The sequence below is a fragment of the Cetorhinus maximus genome, chromosome 3 (genome assembly GCF_964194155.1).
Source record: "Cetorhinus maximus chromosome 3, sCetMax3.hap1.1, whole genome shotgun sequence".
Lineage (NCBI taxonomy): Eukaryota > Metazoa > Chordata > Chondrichthyes > Lamniformes > Cetorhinidae > Cetorhinus > Cetorhinus maximus.
Window position 1 is genome coordinate 87,286,265 of NC_135881.1, and position 26,266 is coordinate 87,312,530.

Genomic DNA, 26,266 nt, shown 5'->3' on the forward strand with positions numbered 1-26,266 from the left:
CTGTAATATGTGAGAAGTCATGGACGCTACCGGTATCCTAACTGACCACATGTGCAGGAAGTGCAGTCAGCTGCAGAAACTTGAGCTCTGGGTTTCAGAGCTCGAGTGGCGGCTGGAGTCACTGTGGCACATCCGCAAGGCTGAGCACTACATGGACAGCATGTTCAAAGAGGTGGTCACACCGCAGTTTAAGGGCCTGGAGACAGAGAGGGAATGAGTGACCACCTGGCAGTCCAAGAGAAGTAGACAGGTAGTGCAGGAGTCCCCTGGGGTCCCACTCACAAATTGATTTTCCGTTTTGGAAGCTCGTGAGGGTGCAGGTTCCTCAGAGGAGTGCAGACAGAGCCAAGTTTGTGGCACCATGAGCAGCTCAGCTGTACAGGAGGAGAGGAAGAGGAAAGGCAGAGCTATAGTGATAGGGGATTCATTGGTTAGGGGAATAGACAGGTGTTTCTGTGACCATAGACGTGACTCTAGCATGGTATGCTGCCTCCCTGGTGCCAGGGTCAAGGATATCTCAGAGCGGCTGCAGGACATTTTTCTGGCGGAGGGTGATCAGCCAGAGGTCGCGGTCCACATTGGTACTAATGACTTAGGTAGAAAGGGGGATGTAGTCCTGCAATCAGAATTTAGGGAGCTAGGTAGAAACTTTACAAGCAGGATCTCTAATGTAGTAATCTCTGGATTACTCCCAGTGCCACGTGCCAGTGAGTACAGACATAGGAGGATAAGTCAGATGAATGCATGGCTGGAAAGATGGTGCAGGAAGGAGGGCTAAAGATTCCTGGGTCACTGGGACTTGCTCTGGGGGAGATGGCACCTGTACAAGCCAAACAGGTTGCACCTGAACAGAGCTGGGACTGAATTCCTTGCAGGGAGTTTTGCTAGTGCTGTTGGGAGGGCTTTAAACTAACTCGGCAGGGGTGTCAGAATCAAGAAAAAATATTAGAGAGGAATACCAGGGTGCACAAAATACTGGGAGAGACAGATAGCACTCTTTGACTACTTCCTTAAGCTGTGGAGAGACCACATCTAAAAACGTGCTATCCACAAAACCCTCAGCCTCGCGGATGCACCGCTGTGTCTCCAGCTGACACTTAAGCTCTGAAACCCGTCGCTCAAGCTGGTCAAGCCAGTGGCACTTCCTGCACATGTGGTCATCCAGACTGTAAGGAGCATCTAAGAATTCCCACATGCTGCAGCTCGTACAACACAGGGGACTGAGCTCCCTTGCCATACTTCTTGTTTGTTTTTAATTAAAAGACTGTTTCCTTAAATTTAAGCTCTGCTCAGTGAAGCTTCACTCTTTACAGCCCTGCTCTGCTCAGTGAAGCTTCACTCTTTACAGCCCCACTTTGTCATTCAAAATCAAGAGTGCTCTCTACTCAGCAGAAAGGCACACCTAAAACTGAAATTAATCTATAAAGTGGATGATGTTGGTGATGAGAACTCCAGCAGTACATTTGAAAATTATTTCCAAAATTGTTTATAGGCCTCAGGAAGTTAAAAACCGAGAACCATATCACCCTACGAGATGAGGCTAAACCAATTTGCCTCCTTACACCAAGGAAAGTCCCTCGCCCACTCTTGGACAAAGCCAAAGGTGAAACTGAAAAAATGCAGCAGCAAGGAGTTATCACACCAGTCACCATGCCAAAACAATGGTTTTCAGGAATGGTTATGGTTCCAAAACCAAACGGCTCTATCAGAATCTGCGTGGATTTAACTCAACTAAACAAATCAGTCAAACCTGAGTTCTACCCAATGACCTTAGTGGATGAGAGCCTTTCCAAACTGACCAAGAGTATTTAATTTACCCATCTACTTCACTGATGTCCTTTAGGGAAGGAAATCTGCCGTCCCTATCTGGTCTGGCCTTGATGCAACTTCAGGCCCACAGCAATGTGGTTGACTCTTAAATGCCCTCTGAAAAAGGGCAATTAGTACTGGGCAATAAATGTTGGCCTAACCAGTGATGCCCACATCCCATGAACGAATAAAAAAAAATTACCATACTGGATGTGAGCCTCAGTTCCACTTGTGCCTTTCATTCTTAAGTCTGAAGAAGCTGTTGAACTGTTCCTTGAATGGTTACAGTTCCATAAATGCTTGCAGCTCTCTCGCTCTCTACTAAAGTGACCATTCATTATGTGTGCCCTGGAAAGCAAGTGTCACAGGGCTATTTTATCTTGGAGTGCATCACTGTTGAGGTCTATTTCGTCTCCCCCTGATGTCCAAACTTTCATTTTCCAGGATAGGTCATTGGAGGATAATGATCATGAGCAACAATCTAGTTGATTCTTTTCACCACTCTTGTTGAGAAGCATTGAAGTAAATATTGCCATAGCAGCAATCACTGAACTCAGCACTCTGGCCAAAACTTTTAGGATGGCAGGTTTTCCCTTCACTCCACCCAAAGAGTCAGCCTTATCTTTTGCACTGATGTGCTGGGCTCCTCCATCATTAAGGATGAATGGTGAGGGTAAGGTCAAGTATGTCTTTCCCTCATGTTGGTCCCCTCACCACCTGCCTCAGACCTAGTCGAGCAGCTATGTCCTTTAGGACTCGGCCAGCTCAGTCTGTAGTAGTGCTACCGAGCAGCAGCACAGAAAAGGAGCTCTGTCCAAGTTTGAATGCCTGGCCCGTTCTAAACTGTTTCTACTGGAACATCTGAACTTCTGTACGCTCGCCTACAAGTCTAATTCAGTTCTGTGCGCCTATCTCATAATGGAAGTCAACTCTGTACTGGAAAAGTGAATTATCCAGTATCTATTCAGTCTGCCGACCTCTGTGAAGGAATACATTAATGGACTTTGATTTTGAACTCTGGACACACGTGAAACATTAATTATTTTTCCTGTGGTCTTTGTCCTGTAAATCTTTCTTCCTCTTTCCCTCTTTTATTTTATGAATTCACATGGGGCTACATTGTGACCCTCCTCCTGAACTTGAGTTTGCGCAAATAAACGAACCCTCTGAGTTTACCCTATCTCAAGTTTGCTGTGGGGTAATTCGTAGAAATTGGACCACACCAAAACCGAGGGTTGGGAAATAAGCCATTGATTATAAAGGGGGAAATCAAAATCAAACATCTTTCTGTTTATGTAAGGGTGGTCAGAGGAGAAATTAGGGTTGTTTAAATTAGAACCCCTCCTGTCTGAAACGCTAGTTAAAAAATATAGCTGAAAGGGTTTTGTCAAAGCTTTCCAAGATGAAAAGCTTAGACATGTCTCTTTTTTCAGCAATATTCAAGTTCTATACTACCAAACTACTATTTAAAAAATAATTTATTATTCATTAAAAAAAATACATTCTCTAGAATAAACAAATTAAATATTGAGCATTACTGATTCTTCTGATATCATAACATCTTTTAAATGTTAAAAGGTTAAAGTGCCTTTGTTTTCCAAAAAACACAATTATTTAATTTTTATTTTCTTTCTTGAAATAAGATCTATGGAACAATACCTAAATATAACTGGACACAACAGGATTCAGCCACTTACCACTGCTTACTGCTCAGGATTTGGAAAATATAAATTTGCTTTTCTTTTTTCATGTTGTAATCTATACAAAATACTATTGTAATTCTCAAAGGGTTAGTACAGAATTCCATTTTTTTTAGATATAAAATATTCAAAGTCACCATGAAGTTAGAAAATAACCTCAATCAGACAATTATTCTTCAAATCCATGATTCACTGATTAAAATTTAAATGTATTCGTCATTGTTATACTTAGTTATCTTACAGTCACAGCTTTTGTTTGTCTTTAACTATACAGCCTATACTTTTAGGATTAAATATTATCCACACAATTACATTCACTTACACGGGTTCATCCTTTTGTATGGAAGTTGCCAGTTGATATTGGACCTGATTTAATATTTGATTTATTCCTACCATAATATCGTGTGGTCCAATGATTTTGTAATTTTGCAACGGCGTTCGAATTAGCATATGACTTTGGATGACTAAAGGCTTTTAATCGTTAAAGTGTTTCAAGGCATTCAGGTTTCATATGTGCAAACAGTATGCTAATAATGATTAGAACAGATGCCAAAACTGACATGAGACGGTGAGGAATTGCTAACGCACTGTTGACAAGAAATAAAAACATAAGTAATCTGAATTGAACCTTTTTTGAAGACCATTTAGGATTTGGATTGGCCTTGGTCTAATTTGGTGGAGTTCACCCTTTTCATTTTTCTGGTCAAGAGATAATTTTCCACTGATTAGCCTCAGTAAGAGACACTGATCCATGGAGACTAATGCTATTGTATGTATTAAGTTACTCTCCTGCTGCTTGTAATCACAAATATAAGTGTGGATGAAGGAGGCCATTTGGACCAGCTAGCTTTATTTCATAGAAACCTACTGTGTGGGCCTGAACTTTCACAGAGTGGCAAACAGAGTCAGATTGCCACGCCACTCCTCGTTTCTTACCTCGAAATCCAGCCGATCCTTTCTCACCCGACCTTCCAACTCATGCCAGGCGAGAACTGTGTAGGACAGTGTGCTCCTGAGGCCTTCAGTCCAGGACTGGAAAGTCAGAGCTATGGAAGCCATGCCCCCTTTTTTACGGCACTAGCTGCTGTAAAGCAGGTAAGTTTAAAGGTCTAACCATTTTTAGAAGCCATGGAGGAGGTAGGCTTGGTAGATTTGGAGGGGGGGGGGGGGGGGTTGGGTGTAGGTACCATAGTTACTCAGGAGTTAGAAGTGGTTTTAATTCTTCTAACTTTTCCTGGGTAACTGTTACTATAAGACAAACAGAACCATCTGAAGTTTGCAATTTAAATTATACTTTCGGATGGCTCCGATTGCAGAACAACGGAATTGCCCAATTGCCCAACGGAAGTCTGAACTTGCTGGTCAATCCTTATCTTGGGACTTCCGTGGGAGATTCCCCATCTCATCTTTTGGGTACCCCCCAATTACAATGCCCAAATGTTACAGGTCATTATACCCATCAAAGAATTTAACTGCCTTTTGAATGTATCCAGGACTTTTGCATTCGCCACCCTCAAAGACTGTACTGTAAAAGACTGGCACATAGTTTCTGGATTCAATCTCTGATGATGTTGAGATATGTACATAACTTTGACCACATTATAGTGGGAGATCTCTGTGCATTCATGAATCATTTTGAACATACACTAAATAACTGGCAATCTTCACGTTAAAGTCTGAAGGGTAGAATTTCAGCTATGGCCATCTTTTCCCAAATCCAAGATTTTGGACATTGGGTCTCATCAGCATTCTACTGTCAGCGCTAGTCCCTCTCCATAGTCAGCTTGCTCATTGCGGACTATGAATGTTGGAAGGCTTTTCTTTCCAGTGTTGGCCCAAAAGTAAGTCCCGGAGAATGACTGGAGCAGTGAGGTTGGGGACTATTGTGAAGAATGTTGAGTTGTGGGAGCACTGCTGACCCTGCTCCTTTACAGGATTTCTTACCATTTGTTGGCAACTGCAGTGGCCGCTCAACGATCCAAACGTATTCTTCTCACAAGGAATGCTTGGGCCTCCACTCTCCTGGGCTGCCCAGAGATAATTCCTTGAGTGTTCACCAGCGCTCTCCTGGAGCCCGAAGGTCCACCTTGGCCCGCTACCACATCCCACCTGTTTCAGTAGGACACTAGCCAGCAGCATGTGGATGCATTGATTTCAATGGAAAGTAAAACTGTGCAGAGTGTAAAATGGCCGCCCAATCTAATCCAGCCAGGGTAAAATTACCCATCTTACAATTGCCCAAACTTCATGCAGCTGAGCTTGTGCATGCTTAGCACTTACCTCCCGGATGCTAGAATGCCGGTTCAGGATAAAATCAGGGTTTGCATTCATAATCTAAACTCACACAAAACATTATGAAAGATGAAGAAATAAGAAAAAAATGACTCAATGTTGTTGCTGATGTCACTTCTGACTATGGAGGTAAGCAATCAAACCAGGGAACTATATTAGGGCTACCATACATCACTGTCAATGCAAATCCTAATTTCATGTGTATAGGTATTTATACTGTTCAAGCCCCTTGTGAATTGAATTATTCTTTCGCTTTGTGTTGCCACACTATAACAAATTGATTTAAATTCATGCTTTATTAGTGCTTTGCTGAAATTATTGAAAAGTTCTGGAATAGATTAAACTAAAATTTCCATATCAATTTAATAACGCAGAAAAAGAAGACAACTCCTCCTGGAAATTACTTGGAGATAATTTATTAACCCTCCTTTTTAACATGACTTCTTTATGTTGTATGATTAAAAATGCTTCCAAGGCTTGACGAGCAACATAAAAATATCTTACTCAACTGGACATCCAGAGACAACACAAAGCAATTCACATTTGCTAATCCCAGTTTGAATTCAAAGGGGCCGAAAGTCGATAGTTTGCAAAAACAGACACAGGGAATTTGATACGCGATCAACCCAATTCATTGCAATGCAGGCATTATGCCAATTCCATGTTGCCTTGTTCATTTAATTGATTTCAGCATCCAGCTAGTGTGCTAACCACGCTGTTGATTGGCTGGACACATCATCAGGGAGCCAATACGTGAGTGGCTAGTACCACTTAGGCGGCACTTCTTAAATGTAACCTGAACCTCTTATAAGGGGAGGCGCATTGTGGCTGGAGCAGGTGCTGACAGTCATTCATGCAGGAAGTGAATCGGGCCTGAGAAACATTGAATAATGGCACAGCATAGGGGACCATGTGTTTCAAGGTTTTTAGAGGCTGCACTGGAGGCCCCGGTGGAGGAGATGGAAAGGCCATGTCCTGTATCCACAGGCGACCAAGAGGCCCTTCAGACACACACACAGAAAGCATAGGAAACAGATCTGGGGGCCAATGTCAGGATTCATATCCCGAGGACCTGACTGTAACGCCACAGGAGTTCAATGACCTCATGAGTGGTCACGATCAGTGAATGAATATTCAAATGCCATATCTAAGAGCTTTCAATAACAATGTTCTAGAATTCAAGAAATGTTTACAAATAAAACCTGACGTAAGGAACCACCACTGAACAGTTAATATTCTAATTTTTCAAAGCAACTCAATCAAAATAACACTTACAGTTGCATTTCACTTCTACAATTTACTCTGCCCTCTGGAAGAAACACTAAATACACTAATAGCGTCAGACACAACTGAGTTCAGCACATCCCCATCACTCACCAACCAACAATCTCTATCAATCAGGGCTTGATATTCATAATCGCTACCGCACACTCAGACACTTAAGACTCCTGTATGCCTCACAACCACATCTCAAGGGGCAGCGTGGCCTACTCCTGTTCCTATTTATTGTGCTCTGAGCATTGATGTAATATCTGATGGCCAATGTCACAGATTCCATTGCAGCACAAGTAGTAGCCATCCAACATCTGAGTGCTGCTGTGGAAGCTCAGACTTCTGTTACGCAAGGTTAGCTTGCTGCCATGCAAGTTCAGACTGCTGTCATCACGGCTGTGGATTAAAATGTGCAAAGGGGCATGCAGAATATAACAGAAGTGCAGAGTTCTGCCCTCCAACAGATTACTAGGATTGCTGAGGTGGTGACAGGGGAGAGTGACAGTGGCTCCATGGAGCAGGAACCTGTTGTCCTCTCTCACTCCTGTCGCTCTGCCAGTGCCCTTGCTGCTGTCAGTCACTCAGCCAGCCAAAACTGCTGCCATCCTTGTGGTGCAGTCTGCAGCTGGGTCTTCCAGTCTCAGAGCTGCTCAAGTTTGTCCTGCAAGAGCTGCAACCACTGGGTAACACTGTTTAGGAGCACTAGGAAAGCAGTGACTAAGGGAATTTACAAGGGTGATTAGTTGACTTTTGTATGCAATATGGAAAGATTTCATTGATAAATTTGGAGCGGGATTTTCCAGCCCCGTTCACCACTGGGATCGGCTGGTCCCGTCAAAAATCAATGGGCTGCTGAATCTCCCGAGGTGGGGCCCGCCATGACAGGAAAATCCTGGCCTTCGTTTGGAATGTTTATTTTGTGCTGGCTTTTATTTTTGTCTTGTGGCCAAGCGGCCGCTCTGATGGTCAATGACTGAGGGAGGGTGTAGGACTGTTGGTGAATGGAGAATTGGGACTGTGGTTATTGATATCACAATCACTAAGATTTTCATGTCCAGCTGCACCAGAATAGAATTGCCTCAGTTGCTTCCTTTCTGCCTCTTCCTCCTCCTCTTCTTCATGTTTCTGCTCCACCTCCTCACCATGCTCCTACTCGTCAGCTTTTTGCCATATAAATGGTGGCAAGGGTTGTCCCCTCATGATAATGAGGTCGTGCAACATACAGTAGGCCATGATCAATCTTGACACCTGTTTTGCAAAGCACTGCAGGGCTTCTTCAGTGCGGTCCAGGCAACAGCATTCTTTCAGCATGTCAATTGTCTGCTCTATTACAATGAAAACTATGCTACCACAGGAAATGTATTTTTTTTATAATGGGGCGTCACAGAATGAAGAGATCATGGGCCAGAATCGTCCCAGATTTGCACTAAGTGCTGTAGTGGGCAGGTAAAACAATGTTTTACCTGCCTGCCACAATGGCGGCTCTTCACGCCTTATCATCCCAAACCCGCTGCATTAATTATGCATTCCCAGGATACATGCTGTTTCAATGGCAGGCAGGCTCCAACTCGCCTGCCATCTTGTCACCTCGCCGTTTCATCACACCAGGCACCACATTTAAATTACAGCTGCTCTCAGTGCTTCTAGGCCAGGGCTTGCAGCAAAGAAGACATTGCCCCAAAAGGCAAGAAGACTGCAGCCCTCAAGCGCCTTTTGGATGCAGGGGAGGCCCGCTGTGATGTCCTCTACCCCCGCTCTGGCCGCAGGAGGGGCAGCAACATGACCACTCCAGCTTGGTAGGCGATGGCAGTGGTGATCAGTGCCAATGATGCACAGGAGAGGTTGGCCATCCAATGCAGACAGAGGATGAATGATCTCATCCATGCAGCCAGGGTGTGAGAACCATCTCATCACTCTAAACTCACACACTCAAGCTAATCACACATTCACTGGCATCTCATTCACTGCCAGCTCAAGGGACTTCACCACACGTTATCACACACGTACCCTCACACGTTCATCTGGCCTCATCTCCTCTGGAGACTGTGTCCTCAGACCCTGCCATCTTGAGGTCACTAGCACAGATCAACATGTGCTCCCCCACACATCTTCGGATGCCCTCCTTCCCCAGGACAGCCCCGCCCTGCAGCCTCTTCCCTTGCCTGAGGTCACTTCTCCGCTTTCCAAAGCAAGGCCTTGCCCTGCAGCCACTGAAAAGCCGCCCACATATGGATGATCTGGTAAGTAGAGACCTACCTGTGAGCCCCCCTAAAAGTGATGTGGTGCTGCCTGTGTAGCCTGGCACTGATGACTGGGAGTGCTGACCGAAGCAAGGTAGACAAACAAACCTTGAAGTCCCGAGCACCTTATATATGCTGTTGTGAAACATATCGGCGTGTTTTCCTGCTGACGTGGGTGGACAATCCAGTGGCAGGGGATGAGTCTGGCTGGCTGGTCTTATAATGATATGCTGATGTATTACAATGAGGTTCCCAACATCCAATGACGGGGAACACGGCCCACCATCGGCGGGTGGAGGGGACGATCGCAACTGGTTTCACGACATTGTGAAACCGATTTTTGGCCTTCTCACCTTATTGTCCACTCACGCCAAGAAACACGCCCGACCCGGCAGGCATGGAAAATCCCAGCCCATGACTACTGCCAGAGTATCAGACATTGATGCACTGCCTATGGTCACACAACAACTGGACGCTGAGGGACCGGAATCCATTTTGGTTCTACTATAGGGAAAAGCAGATATGCTGTGTCCACAAAGTGACCTGCATGGCACCTTGCACCAAGGAGAAATCTGCAATCCTAGCATGGCCATGTGCTCACTCCTCCTGCTTGTTTCTGGCAATAAGGAATGAAATGTTCTTAACTCTCATAGAGAGCCTCAGTGACCTTCCTTAAACAACAGTGGATGACAAACTGCAAGATGTTATAAAAATCTTCAGCTCCAGCTTAGAAGGAGCCAGATGCATATAAGTTCATCACCATAAACATCTTCACAGCCACTCGCAGTGCAGTTCCTGTCCTGCTCTGAGGCTATAGCTGTGGCTGCAGCAGGTAGCAGGTTTCAGAGTGAATGTCCATGTCAAAGCAGACAACTCACACATTGGTAGCCCAGGTCATCACAGAGTCAGGCCAACTCTGAAGGTCTTTAGAAATGGTGGACGGTCTCATTTCTGGGACTTCTGCCTCCATTCCTGGTGCCAGCAATTTTTGCTGATGCAGAATAATGGTGCAGGTAGAGAGCCTGCAACTGATACTCCCAACCTGGGACGGCGACAATGAAGGAACGGCGATATATTTTCAAGTCGGAATGGTGATTGGCTTGATGAGGAACTTGCAGGTGGTGGTGTTCCCATGTGTCTGCTGCCATTGTCCTTCTAGATAGTAACGGTCGTGGGTTTGGAAGGTCTAAATGTCTAAGGAGCCTTGGTGAGTTTCTGCAATGCATCTTGTAGATGGTACGAACTGCTGCCACTGTTCATCGGTTTATGTAAAGGATGCTAATCACGCAGGCTGCTTTGTCCTGGATGGTGTCAAGCTTCTTGAGTGTTGTAGGAGCTGCACTCATCCAGGCAGGTGAAGAGTGTTCCATCACAGTTCTGATTTGTGCCATGTAGATGGTGGACAGGCTTTGGGGAGTCAGGAGATGAGTTACACGTTGCAGGATTCTAGCCTCTGACCTGCTCTTGTAGCCACAGTATTTATATGGTTAGTCCAGTTCAGTATCTGGTCAATGGCAAGGGTGCTGATAAGGGGCATTCAGCGATGGTAATGCCACTGAATGTCATGGGGTGATGGTTAGATTCTCTCTTGTTTAGAGATGGTCATTGCCTGGCACTTGTGTGGGGTGAGTGTTACTTGCCACTTGTCAGCCCAAGCCTGGATATTGCATTTGGACATGGACTGCTTCAGTATCTGAGAAGTTGTGAATGGTGCCGAACATCGTGCAATCATCAGTGAACATCCCCACTTTTGACTTTATGATGGAAGGAAGGTCATTGATGAATCAGCTGAAGATGGTTGGGCCAAGGACACTACCCTGAGGATCTTCTGCAGTGAAGTCCTGGGACTGAGATGATTGATCTCCAACAACCACAACCATCTTCCTTTGTGCTAGGTATGACTCCAACCAATGGAGAGTTTCCCCCCTGATTCCCATTGGTTCCAGTTTTGCTAGGGCTCCTTGATACCACACTTGGTCAAATGCTGCCTTGATGTCAAGGGCAGTCACTCTCACCTCACCTCTGGAGTTCAGCTCTTTTAACTGATTGGGTGGTAATTAGCTGGGTTGGATTTGTCCTGTTTTATGTACAGGACATACCTGGACAATTTACACATTGCCAGGTAGATGTCAGTATAGTAGCTGTACTGGAACAGTTTGGCTAGGGGTACAGCAAGTTCTGGAGCAAAATTCTTCAGGACTATTGCTGGAATATTGTCAGGGCCCACAGCCTTTGCACTATGCAGTGCCTTCAGCCATTTCTTGATATCAAGTGGAGCAATTCGAATTGGCTGAAGATTGGCATCTGTGATGCTGGGGACCTCCAGAGAAGGCTGAGATGGGTCATCCACTCGGCACTTCTGGCTGAAGATTGTTGCGAATGCTTCAGCCTTATCTCTTGCACTGATGTGCTAGGCTCCTCCATCGTCGAAGATGGAGATATTTGTGGAGCCTCCTCCTCCAGTGAGCTTTTTAATTGTCCCCCACCATTCACGGCTGGATGTGGCAGGACTGCTGAGCTTAGATCTGATCCACTGGCTGTAGAAGTGCTTAACTCTGTCTATTACTTGCTGTTTATTCTGTTTGGCATGCAAGTATTCCTGTGCTGTAGCTTCACCAGGTTGACACCTAATTTTTAGGTATGCCTGGTGCTGCTCCTGGCTTGCCCTTCTGCACTCTTCATTGAACCAGGGTTGATTGCCCGGCTTGGTGGTAATGGTAGGGTGGGGAATTTGCCAAGCCGTGAGGTTACAGATTGTGGTTGAGTACAATTCTGCTGCTGCTGATGGCCCACAGCGCCTCATGGATGCCCAGACTTTGCTAAACCTGTTTGAAATCTATCCTATTTAGCATGGTGGTAGTGTCACACGACATGACGGAGGGTATTCTTTATATGAAGATGGGTCTTCATCTCCACAAGGAGTGTGCAGTGGTCACTCCTACTGATACCATCATGGACAGATGCATTCGTGGCAGGCAGGTTGGTGAGGATGAGGTCAAGTGCGTGTTTCCCTCTTATTGGTTCCCTGACCATCTGCTGCTGATCCAGTCTAGCAGCTATGTCCTTTAGGACTTGGCCAGCTCGGTCTGTGGTGGTGCTACCAAGTCACTCTTAGTGATGGACATTGAAGTGCCCATCCAGAGTACATTCTGCACCCTTTCTACCCTCAGTGCTTTCTCCAAGTGGTGTTCAACATGGAGGAGTACTGATTCATCAGTTGAAGGGGAGAGCAGTTCGTGATAATCAGCAGGAGGTTTCCTTGCCCATATTTATAAAGATGCCAATCAATCAAAGCTAGCACTTCATTTCCCATTTGTAATGAGGCCATCTGGATAAACAGATGTCTGGCCATCTATTTCTGTTGATATACTTTCCAGATGGCCTTATTATGGATGCTGCTTGGCTGAGCTCCAGGGCTCACTAATGCAATCAGCTCAACAGGGATCTATTTATACTGGCTAAAGATGTGTGAAGTGGGGTAAAGCTTCTGTTGCTGAAATGATGAATGGCAGTGTCTTATTGACATTATATAAGGTTGTAGGAGTATCAGTTTTCTTCAAAGCAGATTTCAGAATAGGTTTTTTTTAATGAACATTTTGAGACCTTCTATTGTTCTAAATATGGCTTATTGGTTCTGTGCATAATGTATACTGGGTGAGTGGGCAGAGGGGATGCAGGAGAGGCATGGAAGGGACATGGGAGATATGAGGACGTTTGGGAGATAGGTTAGGCATGCGGGGCATGGGAGGCAGGGAGGGGATATGAGAAGTGCTGGGCAGGGGGGAGTGTGGGTAAGGGTACAAGAGAGCCTAACAACCTTTAGTACAACTAGACCGGAGTTCCATAGAAAGGAGTGGACCTTCTACCCTATCCACCTCAGCACTTGCACGTCATGGTGGCCACCTCTGAACTGATTCTGGGGTTGAGGCTCTGATTCGATCCCACCCTGCCTCCCTGGAATGAAAATAGCGCATGCAGGGGTCATTTATATGGAAGCGGATTTGCCAAGTCAGAAAAATTCCCAACTCAAGTCTCCTGCCTCATTAGCGAAAATCCAGCCCATTATTCCTGATGAACAGGAGAATTATTTCCTCAACGCCCTGGGTAGCTGTGGCCTCCTGCTGAGAGCCTGAGTCCCCTTCTATCTCCTCCTACCAGCTCTTTCAAAAGTGTGCCTTGTGATGAATCGTGGAGTGGCTGCAGCACAGAAAGAAGCCATTCGATCCATCATGTCTGTACCAGCTCTCTAAAAAAGGAACTCAGTTAGTACTGCTCCCCCGCTTTTTCCCATTAGCCCTGCAAGTTTCTTCTCTTCAGCTAATTACCTAATTCCCTTTAGAAAGCCATGACTGAATCGGCCACCACACCCTCAGGCAGTGTATTCCAGATCTTAACCACTCGCTGCATAAAAAGGTTCTTCCCTCTGTCACCTCTAGTTCTTTTTCCAATCACCTTAAGTCAGTGTTTCCTGGTTCTCGGCCCTTCCCCCAATGGAAAAAGTTTCTCCCTATCTACTCTGCAGGCCCCTCATGATTTTGAACACCTCTATCAAATCTCCTCTCAACCTTCTCCACTCTGAAAAGAATATCCCCAGCTTCTCCAACCTATCCAAGTAACTGAAATGTCTCAGCCCTGGAACCATTCTCATAAATCTTTTCTGCACCCTCTCTAATGTCTTCATAATCTTCCTGAAGTGTGGTGCCCAAATGCCTTATTCACCACCTTCTGCTCTGCCGCCTTCAATAACTTGTACACATATATCCCAGGACCCTTTGATCCTGCAACCCTTTCAGGTTGTATCCTTCATTTTATAATGCCTCTCCTCATTCCTCTTACCAAAATGTATCACTTCACACTTATCTGCAATAAATTTCATCTGCCATTTTTTGCCCATTCCACCAGCCTGTCCATGTCTTCTTGAAGTTTATCATTATCCTCCTCACAGTTCACAATGCTCCCAAGTTCTGCATTATCTACAAATTTTGATATTGTGCCCTTCAGGCCCAGATCTAGGACAGTAACATAGGTCAAGAAAAGCAGTGGGCCTAACACCAAACACTTGGTAACCTAGTAAATACCTTCCTCCAGTCTTAAAAACAGACATTCACAAATAATCTGTTTCTTGTCACCCAGCCAACTTCATATCCATGCTGCCACTGTCCTTCTATTCTATGGGCTTCAACTTTGCTGACAAGCCTTTTATATTGTGCTTGATCAACTGCCTTTTGAAAATCCATGTACACCAGAGACATGGCCTGTGTTGATTATCCAAGTCATGCTGTATTCCTGTATTCCTATAGAAATGCCTATTAGTACAACATGTCTGGAGCAAATTATATATTTTTTTATTCATTGGATGTGGGCATCACTGGCTAGGCCAACATTTATTGCCCATCCCTTGCTCAGAGGGCATTTAAGAGTCAACCTGTGGGTCTGGAGTCACATGTAGGCTAGACCTGGACAGCAGATTTCCTTCCTTCCCAAAAGGACATTAGTGAACCAGATGGGTTTTTACAACAATCAACAATGGTTTCATCATTAGACTTTTAATTCCAGCTTTTTAATTAAATTCAAATTCCACCATCAAATGCCATGATGGGATTCAAACCCAAGTCTCCAGAGCATTACCCTAGGTTGCTGGATTACTCATCTCACGACAATACCACTATGCCATCACTACTACACCATCACCTCCCATCACCTCAACATCACCTCTGTGCAGAAGCCTTAAAGTTAGCAAAACTCCTTCAGCTCCTGCCACAACATTCCTTGTAGACCTTTGCAACTTCAAACAACAGAAAACACCAAATGCTTGTACAATTGAAGTAACAGCCAGAAGAAATCAACCAACAATAAATTTGTAAGTGGTTGATGATCCCTTTAAATAGACCTGGTGGGGTTCTTCCTGCTGCTGCATGTATGCTCAGCTGTGTGAGGTTAAGAAGGAGCATTTACTGGACAGTTGAGCTCCAAAGTGGTATGGCTGGTATCAAATCATGCTGAACACTGATTGATGTCATGAGCTTCCAGCGATCTTCCAGTATCTTCATGCTTCCAGTGGTCATCACCGTGAATATGTTAATATAATGTCTCAAATAAAATGTCCAGTTCAATTCCCCTTTAAAATGTGCCTGCATGCTGCAAACATAATTTTGGAGATCTAACGGGAAGTGCAAACAATCCCAATTTCTTACCCATAGTATTCAGTTTCCTCTAACTCTGACCCTAAGAAGAAAGAGCATATTGATACAGTTAGTATATAAAATAATGGTCAAGTCATTGTTCTGGGCTAGTGGGAGTATTAGTAGCGCAATCATTCTTTCCATTTCTGATTTTCTGCTTCAGGTTGAACCTGCCAAATTTACAATATGAGACCATTGGAGAATCGCAGCTCAATCCTGATATTCGAAAATAAATGATATGAGCAGGAAAATTACAGACTAGTCAGACAAATATCAGTACAGAATTAAATGCTTGAGAGCATTATATGGGATGCTATCAATACTTCTCTAATGAATGGAGACATTAATTTAGAAGTGATAGGTCATCCTTCATTACTTTGCTGGTATTTGTTTATGAGATAACTGAACTAATTAAAGGAGGTGATCCTTAGAAGGTATTTGATAAAAGGTCCCATGCAATATTTTTAAAGATGTTTAAGGTGTATGGAATTAATGGGAAACTGGTTAGCTAAATTGACCAATGACTTGACAATAGGAAGCAGAAGTTTATTATAACTAAAAAAATCTTTCTACAGGGGCACAGAAATCCATTCAGAATTTCTTGCAGTTCACAATATTCAAAAATGTTTGGACACTAGCAATTATAATATAAAAGTTGCTGATTATACCAAACCATGTGATCAACTGAAAAATACAGGGGAGATAAATAAAAAGAGATCATAATTTATTAGGCTGATGGACTAGGAATGAAAGATAGCTTTCAATGTACCTATTACTGAAGGTAATTTATAATAGAAAAAAAACAAGATGTGCATACCTAATAAACATGTTGGAATATTAGCATAAGCATGATAAACAAATGTGGGGGAAACAAAATAATTTTAGTTGCATTATTAACCATTTAAGTATGTTTCTGATTATTATAAGAAAATGCAATTGAACATTAGAATACATCTTAATAGAATTTGAATGTAAGTTGAAATAAATTACTTCAGCTTTGTACCGATCACTGATGAGGCCATTTTTGGACTCTCGTGTAGAGCTAAGAACATTGATGCGTTAGCGAGGTTCAGAGGAGAGTGACAAGAATGATTTCAGCATTATGGCTCTACATCATGAAGAAAGACTGGCAGACCTGAGATTGCTTTCATTAAAACTCAGATTGAAGAGAGATGTTATCCAGGTCTTGAAAATGCTGAATTGCTGTAGATTAAATCAGGTGTTTTAATTTAGAATGTGACTACAAAATTAGAAGGTAGATTTAAAATTAATCCAGAGGTTAAAAGATCTTTCTTTTTCACACAGGGTAGGTGATATATGGAACGAACAGAAAAAGCCAATCATCCTTCATTAACTAACACTGAAGAAAAATTATTTGGAATAGAAACAGGTTTAGATTACGATGTTCAAATGTTCCCTAACTGGGGCTGAGGGTATTGGGTAATGCTGTGAGGGAAGGACAACAGGTGACAGCTGAATAGTGAAGATGTGGAAGTAAATGAATTATCTGATGTTTTGCTTGATTACATTTGGGGATCTCGGAGCATTTACGTAAAAAAGAAGTTTCCCTCATTCATTTTAACATTTCCTGCCGGCTCTGATCTAGGGTCACGTGACCCAATTGGCACCATTTTGGAGCGGTTTCACCTGCTCCCTGACCCTCTGGGTTGCTGCTGATCTTCCCTTTTGTCGACCTTCCCTCCTGTTGATCATCCCGGTCGCTGCCAACCTGCCCCTCGCTGAACTTCCCAATCATTGCTGACTCTCCCTCTCGAACCTGCCCGGTCACTGCCAATTCTCCCTCTTGCCGATGCTCCTGGTTGCTGCCAACCTTTCCTCTCACCGACCCTCCTTCTCACCAGCTCTCCAGCTTGTGGCTTGCTTCTCACCACTCAGCTCGCAAGCCCTTGCTCGCAGTGAGGATTCAGTAATGGGAAGCGATGAGGCGGTAAGAGGGAGGTTCGGTGAGAGGAAGGGTCAGTGCAAGGAACGTTCGGCGAGCACGATCTGCGGAGACTGAGAAGGTCAGGGAGCAGGTGAGGCGGCAAGCTATAGGATCAGAGAGTGGGAGAGGCGGTGAGCCAGAGAGACAGCAAGCTAGAGTTGGCAAATGGGAGAGGTGTCAAGCTGAAGGTAAGTGGAACGAGTCAGCATATATCTTTTGTATTTTCAATTTAATTTATTTAAAAATTATTTAATTTGTGACCATAGGAACTTTGCAATGTAAAGTATTTTAACTGAAAGGGTATAATATTTTACTGTTATTTTATGATGAGAAAGTTCTCATTGAACCTAACTACAGCTTTTACATTGGTTGTAATGGGAAAATCTGATTTGCTTAATGTCGTTTCATTTACAGTTGCACTTTTCAGGGACATAACTACAATGATTTAGTGTAAATGCAAGTGTTTCTTTCTTTCATTATTGCAGGCAAACTTATGGCATAGAAACTACCTGCTGCCAGACATCACAAGCTACTTCATGAGCTATGAATTATTTTTGAAAAACTATTGTTATGTAGACAAACCCCAAGCCAGCCACTCATTGTCTCTTCATACATTTTAAAACAAAATGCCATTAGTGTTGAGATTCGACCAAATACATCAGTAAATTACATGAAAGATGTTTTACTCCAAGTACAAGTGCAGCCTTGTTTTCATGTAAGCAGCAGACTGACAGGCACTCACAACTGCAGAATGAAACCCAAATGCCAAACTAGATGTAGTGTTGAATGGATTTTATTTGTTCATGGGATGTTGCTGGTTAGGCCAGTATTTATTGCCCATCCCTAACTACCCTTGTTCTGAGGGCATTTAAGAGTCAATCACATTGCTGTGGGCCTGGAGTCACATGTAGGCTAGACCAGGTAAGGGCAGCAGATCTCCTTCCCTACAGGGAACCAGATGGGTTCTAATGATAATCAGCAATGGTTTCACAGTCATCATCAGATGTTTAATTCCAGGTTTCTATTGAATTTAAATTTCATCATCTGCTGTGGTGGGATTTGAACCCAGGTCCCCAGAGAACTACCCTGGGTCTTCTGGAATACTAGTCCAGTGGTGAACCAATATGCCAGATCTCCACTTTCTGGTTGGTTATGATTGTGTAGAAAATTTAAACCTGTCTGAAAAAAGTCAATAAAGCTAATAGTGCAGCAATTGTAAAACTCTCACTCAGTCTGCAGGAAATAAAATGAAGGTTTTATGGACATAATTTAGTTAAGACTTCAGACAATTACAAACTCTCATAATCATTAAAATTTATTTCAGTGTTTAAGGACACACGCACACAGTATGCATAAACCTACCACCATATTTAAGAGCCTCGAAATCAAACTGCAGAAAAGACCACATATAAATGGAGGTTCTGTTTGTTCAATATAAGCTATACTTCTCCAAGGAAACATGCCCTATTTATCTGAAGTGAATGAAAGTGCAAATTGGGGCACCAAAATATGTGCAGCTGTACTACTGGAGTTTAGCTACTAAAACCATATAATTGATCAATTTAAGGTACTGGTAAGTTTCCCACTGTTTGCACTGTCAGGGCCATCTTACCTGTCCATGCAATGGTTTAAAGAGATATCTCAGCTATCAGAGTACTGCATCTGCCATGGTTCATCAAATTGTCTCTCATCAACAGGCTTGTCAGCTTGGAACCAATTTAAGCCAAAGAGATCATCTGATAAGATGAGTCAAGAATTAGTAATTAGACAACTGACAAACATGAATCCAAACCCTTGCTAAGTTAAACAGTAGATTCCAAGATCAACTCATGAGCAATATGGTGAGCAGCACATTGGATGTTTAATGTATCAATCTATTTCCACCATCCATTGACTGTAGAATGGATAACTACCATACACCATTGAACACTGGCTCCATCAGTTGGTGTTTTGAAGCTTCGACAGCTTCTTGGGCAGAATTTTCCCCCCGTCACAGGGGGAAGTTGATAGGCTGGCGCGCTTCTGATTGGCGCCCCCGATCGGAGGCGTGGCGCCATTTTACGTGGGCGGGCCAATTAAGGCCCGCCCTGCGTGATGTCCACAGGGAAGTGCTACGCGCTCCTTTGTGGGCGGGGGAGGATTCCTAAAATCGAGAGTGCGCTCTTTCGCGTATGTGCACGAAAGAGCGCACTCATCTCCCTGAGGCTAAGTGCTGCCTCAGGGAGATCGGCTCTACTTTCAACAATATTAAAAATAGAGAAAAAAAAACTCCCTTACATGTCCCCTCATGTGACAATGTCACACGAGTTGGGACATGTTCATAATTGCCATAATAACTTTATTAAAATTTTAAAAACCCTACATGAAACCTCATCCCGCCAGTGGATGAGGTTTCATGTTTTTTCTAGTTGCTGCCGGGGCTCCTGGCCTGCCCGCCAACCTTAAGGTTGGACAGGCAGGTCCTTTAATTGCTTAATTGATCCTGTCAATGGCCTCAATTGGCCATTGACAGGTCGGCGGGCCTGCAGCTGATTTTGCTGCATCCCCACCTTCCTGAAAATTTAAATCGGGTGTGGTGACGTCGGGAGTTCCGCCCCACGTCATCCCACATCATTTTACACGTCGGCGAGCGGGCCCCGTCCCCGCTCGCCGACACTAAAATCCTACCCCTTGACTCTGGGCAATCCATTAAAGTTAGGCTCTGAACCCTGAATATGTAAGTACATGTTTACACAAGCAGGAAGGACCTTCCAACAGTTGTGGTTCAAAATTTCTTCATCAACCGATTTGATGGCAAATAACTTCCAGCATGTTGGAAGATCAGCCGCTTTGATATGTTGAGTGTCACTGACCAACATTATACATCACCAACTGGTTAATATCAGTCTCGGCTTTATTAAACAAACATGCCAGACATAAGGCTAATTCCTCTTGCAATGTCCTGAGCAAAACATTATGCAGGCAAGAACCTTCATTTAACTGACTGTTTTCCATTTCTATAACAATCCTGGACCTAGCCCTTGACAAAGAGCTCCAAACAATGAATAAGATCTGTTCAGGAAACTTGAAGTTCAGGGGCCTTGACAGGGTGGATGTGGAGAGGATGTTTCCTCTTGTGGGAGAATCTAGAACTAGGGGTCACTGTTTAAAAAGGGGTTGCTCATTTAAGGCAGGGATGAGGAGAATTTTTTTCTCTTAGAGGGTTGTGAGTCTTTGGAACTCTCTTCCTCAAAAGGCGGTGGAAGCAGAGTCTTTGAATTTTTTTAAGGCAGAGCGAGATAGATTCTTGATTAACAAGGGGGTGAAAGGTTATCGGGGTAGGCAGGAATGTGGGGTTGAGGTTACATTCAGATCAGCCATGATTTTATTGAATGGCACAGCAGGCTCGAGGGGCTGAGTGGCCTACTCCTGCTCCTAGTTTTTATGGTTTGTATGTCTTTTGGGATAAATATAATTTATATCTGCCACCATGCCATTAGCTAAGCAATGCATTGTGTAATCTGCTTTCTCTCAACAAAATTGGTGGGCAGGGGGGGGGGGAGGGGGGGGGCATGCAGCAGTGGCATAGTGGTAATGTCACTGGGCTAGTAATCCAGAGGTCCAGGCTAATGCTCTGGGGACATGGATTCAAATCCCATCATGGAAGCTGGTGGAATTTAAGTTGAATTAATAAATCTGGAATTAACAGCTAGTCTAGCACAAAGGAAAATAGCTGTGGTTGTTCAAGATCAATCATCTCAGTCTCAGCAGGAGTTCCTCAGGGTAGTGTCCTCAGCCCAACCATCTTTAGTTGCTTCATCAATGACCTTCCCTTCATCATAGTCAGAAATGGGGAAGATCAAAGATGAATTCACAACATTCAGCACCATTTGCGATTCCTCAGATACTGAAGCAGTCCATGTCCTTATGCAGCAAGACCTGGACAACATTCAGGTTTGGGCTCATAAGTGGTGAGTCAATGTTGTACCATACAAATGCCAGACAAAGACCATCTTCAGTAAGAGAGAATCTAAACATATCTCCTTGACATTCAATGGCATTACCATCGCTGAATCCCCCACTATCAACAGCTTGGGGTTAACACTGACTAGAAATTGACTTGGACCAGCCATTTAATACTGTGACTACAAGAGCAGGTCAGAGGCTGGTAATTCTGCAGAGTAACTCACCTCCTGACTCCCCAAAGTCTGTCCACCATCTAGAAGGCACGAGCCTTCCAAGTGTGATGGAATGCTCTCCACTTGCATGCATGAGTGCAGCTCCAACTATCCTCAAGAAACTCGACACCATCCAGAACAAAGCAGCCCACTTGATTGGCACCCCATCCATACCGTAAACATTCACTCCCTCCACTACCGACATACAATGGCAGCAGTATGTATCATCTACAAGATGCACTACATCAACTCTCCAAGACTCCTTCAACAGCACCGTCCAAACCCACTACCTATACCACCTAGAAGGACAAGGGCAGCAGATACATGGGAACATCACCGCCTGCAAGTTCCCCTCCAAGGCAAACACAATCCTGACTTGGAAATATATCACTGCTCCTTCACTGCCATTGGGTCAAAATCCTGGAAATGCCTTTCTAACAGCATTGCAGGTGTTCCTAAAACACATGGACTGCAGTGGTTCATGAAGGCAGCTCACCATCAGCTTTTCAAGGGCAATTAGGGATGGGCAATAAATGCTGGCCTCACCAATGATGCCCACATCCCACTAACAAACAAAATAAAATGTTCATTAGTGTCCATGTAGCATACACTGCTTCATATTTCAACATGAGTACAGATCGATCCCTGTTACAGCAGCACCTCATTCAGTCAATATATTGCTCTCTCCAACTCTTAAAGGTATCATCACAGGTTTACCAATGGTCCCATTTTAACACAACACTAATAGGTAACACTTAACTAATAACCAGAGTAATTGAGTAGATGGATGTAGATGATGGCTGAAAGCCACATCAAAGAGATATGTTTTAAAGATTCTCTTGAAATAGAAGCAGAAATCTTGCCAGGGCCCTACTTGATGGATGGACATCTGTAGACTTTAGCTTCATCTTGCTTCCAGCTTTGGTCATAGCAATAAGAATACCATTGACCACATCATTCAGGGTCAATTCTATTCTACTGCCAGTGAGACAGTCCAGGCTGTCTTGCCAGGCATATGCTTCTTGTGACTAAGCTCTTTGGCATGATTACTCATAAGGCAGAGGAACAACCATTCCAATTTGATACTCATGGCACATTAGCCCAGAATCTCATCCAAGACAATTAAATCTACTTTTGTGATGAAGAAGGTAAATGGCCATTCATATGAAGCTTGTCAGTGGTGGCAAACAGCGCAATTGGAAAGAAAATGATGTGCTATTTGTACACAATTGTATATCAATTACTGCGTGGCTCTGAACCCATTGATAATGCAAGAGGAAATTATATTTAAAAGTTTCTATCCTAAACATTCAGAGGACACCCTAGAGAGGGCAATAAAAGGTACAAAGTTCAACCACTAAATATTATATCCCATCTCTACTATGATGCTTAACAACTGACAGCTTAAGTGATATTGAGTAAACAGCACTTGTAAATTTATTTTTGTCCCCTCATTCAGATCCTGGTTGTGTTGCTATTGGAATCATAACGTTCTGTCCATTTGTTAACTGCTCCTGTCTTAAGCCAGAAAAAAAATCACTTTGTCATAACAGTAGGATTAACAAAATCAAACAGGGGCACAATATGATTATTTTTGGTAGTATGTACAGTAACACAAAATAAAATGACAGTTGTTGAAATACAAATAATGATTATAGCTAAGGGGATGTTATATAAAATATTTAAACATATTTAATTTATGAAACAAGGAAACTAAACCATTTTTACTGACCAAAGAGCCTCTATGTTCATTTTGCATGTTTTATTTATTCCTAGTTTCTGTGGCTGCTTCAGGAGGTAAATCGACTGTTATTATTAGTTCATTTGATTCAATGACATTTCTTTATGTTTATTGCTGCACAGTAATGTGCTGAAATAGGGCAATGATAGACACATGACAATTGGCATTTTTGCTTCTCTTGAAGCAAACGGAAACATCATCCAGGATTCATCACTACCAAATGACTTCCCCTGGAAAGCACATGTTGGGATGCTGACTGAAGGTAGATTGCAGCAGCTACAATGTGCCCCATAACTGAGCAGCTATAATGTGCTCCACAATAAGCAGTCGTGGTCAAAGTTCACATATGAGTAATGGCTACTTGTTTAATGTACCAAAGGCTAGCCAACACCCATACCTCGGTTTGAAACCACCCTTACAGAAAACAATTGGAGAAAATGGATGGAGAAATAAAAGATTAAGTAATAAATATTTTAAATGAAGAAGTGGAGAGCAACAAAAGTGGCATATTACAGGAAAAAATGTTTTATGATTGAAAGGATAAAAGACAAAACAGCCAAATGAAAGCAAAAGCTTTTTTTCTTACCATAAATTCCTCCAATTGTTTATACTTCTTTTCCCGAAATTCACAGTAATTCTTCATTTCCTTGCACTCAGGGCAGCACCGGCTGGTGTCCACTCGGATACAGCGAGGATGCAGACTAGGACACTCAGGTTTGACACACAATGGACCGTCTTCAGTGCAAACACATGGGCAGGCGGCTGGACCTGGTGTGAACTCCTCTCCAACTTCATACACAAAACCATTCTCATCCACGCAACCTTTGCCCCTGTAATCTGGGTATGAATATTCAGAGGTGGAGGCAGCACCAGTGACCGTGGGCAGTGACTCAGGCCCATTGGTGGTGTCTTTCTGGGACTGGGACACTGAACAGGGAAAGCAGAGGGTGGCGAAAAGTAGGCACCAGGTGAAGAGAGGTGAGCAGACAATCCCAGGGGCCATGACAAGGATTTGTTAAGGGCATTCCTCACAGCCACAGCTTCTCCAACTAGGACAAAAAGAGTACAGTCACTTACAGCCCCAGCATGTCAGCCTTAAAGGAGCATTGTCATCTGATAAAGCGCCTTGAAAGACACTTCTGTTCACAATGACTTCACAAGTGTCAATCTCCCTGTTTGTTTAGATAATTTTAAGATTTAATATTAAAATAGCAATTTCAGCTAAATCACTGCTTATGGCGGAACAGATTGAAATTTGCCTCTGAATTTAAATGAACTGAAATGGACGAATTTCCTCTGAATCTGGAACAAGCTGTTTTCGTTGACTCCAGGAAAACTCCCCAATAAAGTAGCAATGCTCCTTTAACAAGTAGATGTTTTGCGATTTTTTTTGAATAAAACTTTAAAGGAATTTAAAATCAGCTTAACATCTGCGATGAGGTTGATGATTTAATAGTGACTTATGCGTTTTAATACGGATATCTGACAAGTCAGAGTCGCGCGTCAAGCTCATTTTAATGATTTTTTTTTCAGGTGAGGCGCCAAGTCTTGAAAATTCAATTAACTGAGTTTGAAAGTTGAATACGATTTTGAAAAATGACGAAGTCCCTTAACCTCTCGAGGAAAAGGAAAATTGTAATTTTCCTTTTATCAGCTACTTTCTGTGACATTGTCAACTTCTGTAACTAAAGAGCACTCAGTGCACCTTAAACTTCACAAGGAGGCAATAGGAAGTCAATACCACATGCAAGACATCGTCGAGAGATTGAAAAATCCAACCTGTTCACCCGCCGTGCTTAATGCTTCTTAAAAGAACCACGAATTGCACGACGTCGCTAATATTTTAGGTTACCACGCACTTTTCGCATCAGGTGAAGCAGACCATAAGACCATGTCATGCCCCAATAATTGCAGTATCCACAAAATGTGGTGACCTATTTACTGAAGGTCTGAATACGCTGGTTAAAAAAAAGAAAAGAGATTCCAGTCAGGAAATGCAGCGCCTGGTGGCATTTTATCGCATCCAGGCGAACAGATCGTGAAGGCGCGCAGTTCACTCCGGCCACCGAGCTGGTGGGAGCTGCAGCCCAGCGGCAACGCCAGACACCGGGAAACCGCGCAAGTTTCCGGGAGCAAGCAACGCCGGCCACATCCTGACATTTTATTTTTATCATTATTTGACGTGCCCTGTTTGCAAAGGATAAGATCACTGCTGCGAAACTGAGATCGCATGTAATGCAGCTGTTGCTGCTGTTGTTGTTACACACACAATCCAGACAGCAGGACACAGGCACAGTCAAAACACACAGCGACCACAAACTTTAAATAAAATAAACAACAATACGCCCCCCCCCCCCCATATATATGTATCAATGATGCTTTTCAGGCAGCCCAGGGATTTTAAGTCTCTGGCAACAACTAATAAAAGTCAGAACTAGTTACCTGCGTGATCTTAAGTCATTGCGTTTTTTTTTGACGGACGGGTCACTATAATTGAGGAAAACCCAAGAGTGTTTTCGGTACCTGAAGAGTCGCCGCTTTTTGAAGGGACTTTGGTTGGGGGGGTGGGGGGGATAAAGAAAAATCTCGCAGCTGCCGACGTGGGAACGTGTTGCCTGGTCGATCCCGCTCAGGATGTGGCCGCCGGAGCCTCACATGAGGAGGATGAACACCGCTGACCCGAAATAATGTAACTCCCGAACTGAATTCCAAGCCACAGCAACAAGCAGCTGCGGCAGAGAGAGAGAGACACGGTCCAGGGGGAAATGTGTGTGTGCTTTCTCCGTCTACTCCATCTCCGCGCGACCTGTAAACACCTCACACTCGGAATGGACCCACAACCAAGAGACAAACTCAGCCCTGTTGGAGAAAATCAACTCAGTTATTTTCCGCCGACAAACAAAATAAAAAAAACACACAATAATCCAG

At 43.6% G+C, this 26,266-nt stretch overlaps 1 protein-coding gene across 4 annotated transcripts in view; it reads right to left on the reverse strand.

Annotated features, from left to right (window-relative positions):
• vwc2 (von Willebrand factor C domain containing 2) overlaps positions 1–26,266 on the reverse strand; it is a 248,810-nt gene that overhangs the window by 222,440 nt on the left and 104 nt on the right. The window contains exons 1-2 of one of the 4 annotated variants that reach the window (XM_078538639.1): positions 25,862–26,255; positions 23,925–24,387 (exon numbers count right to left, since the gene is read on the reverse strand). In XM_078538639.1, coding sequence (XP_078394765.1) covers positions 23,925–24,341 — 417 coding nt within the window. In that variant the 5' untranslated portion in view covers positions 24,342–24,387; positions 25,862–26,255. Of the gene's footprint in view, positions 1–23,924; positions 24,388–25,780; positions 26,256–26,266 lie in introns of those variants that run through there. The other 3 variants (XM_078538637.1, XM_078538640.1, XM_078538638.1) reach the window with 3 other exon arrangements.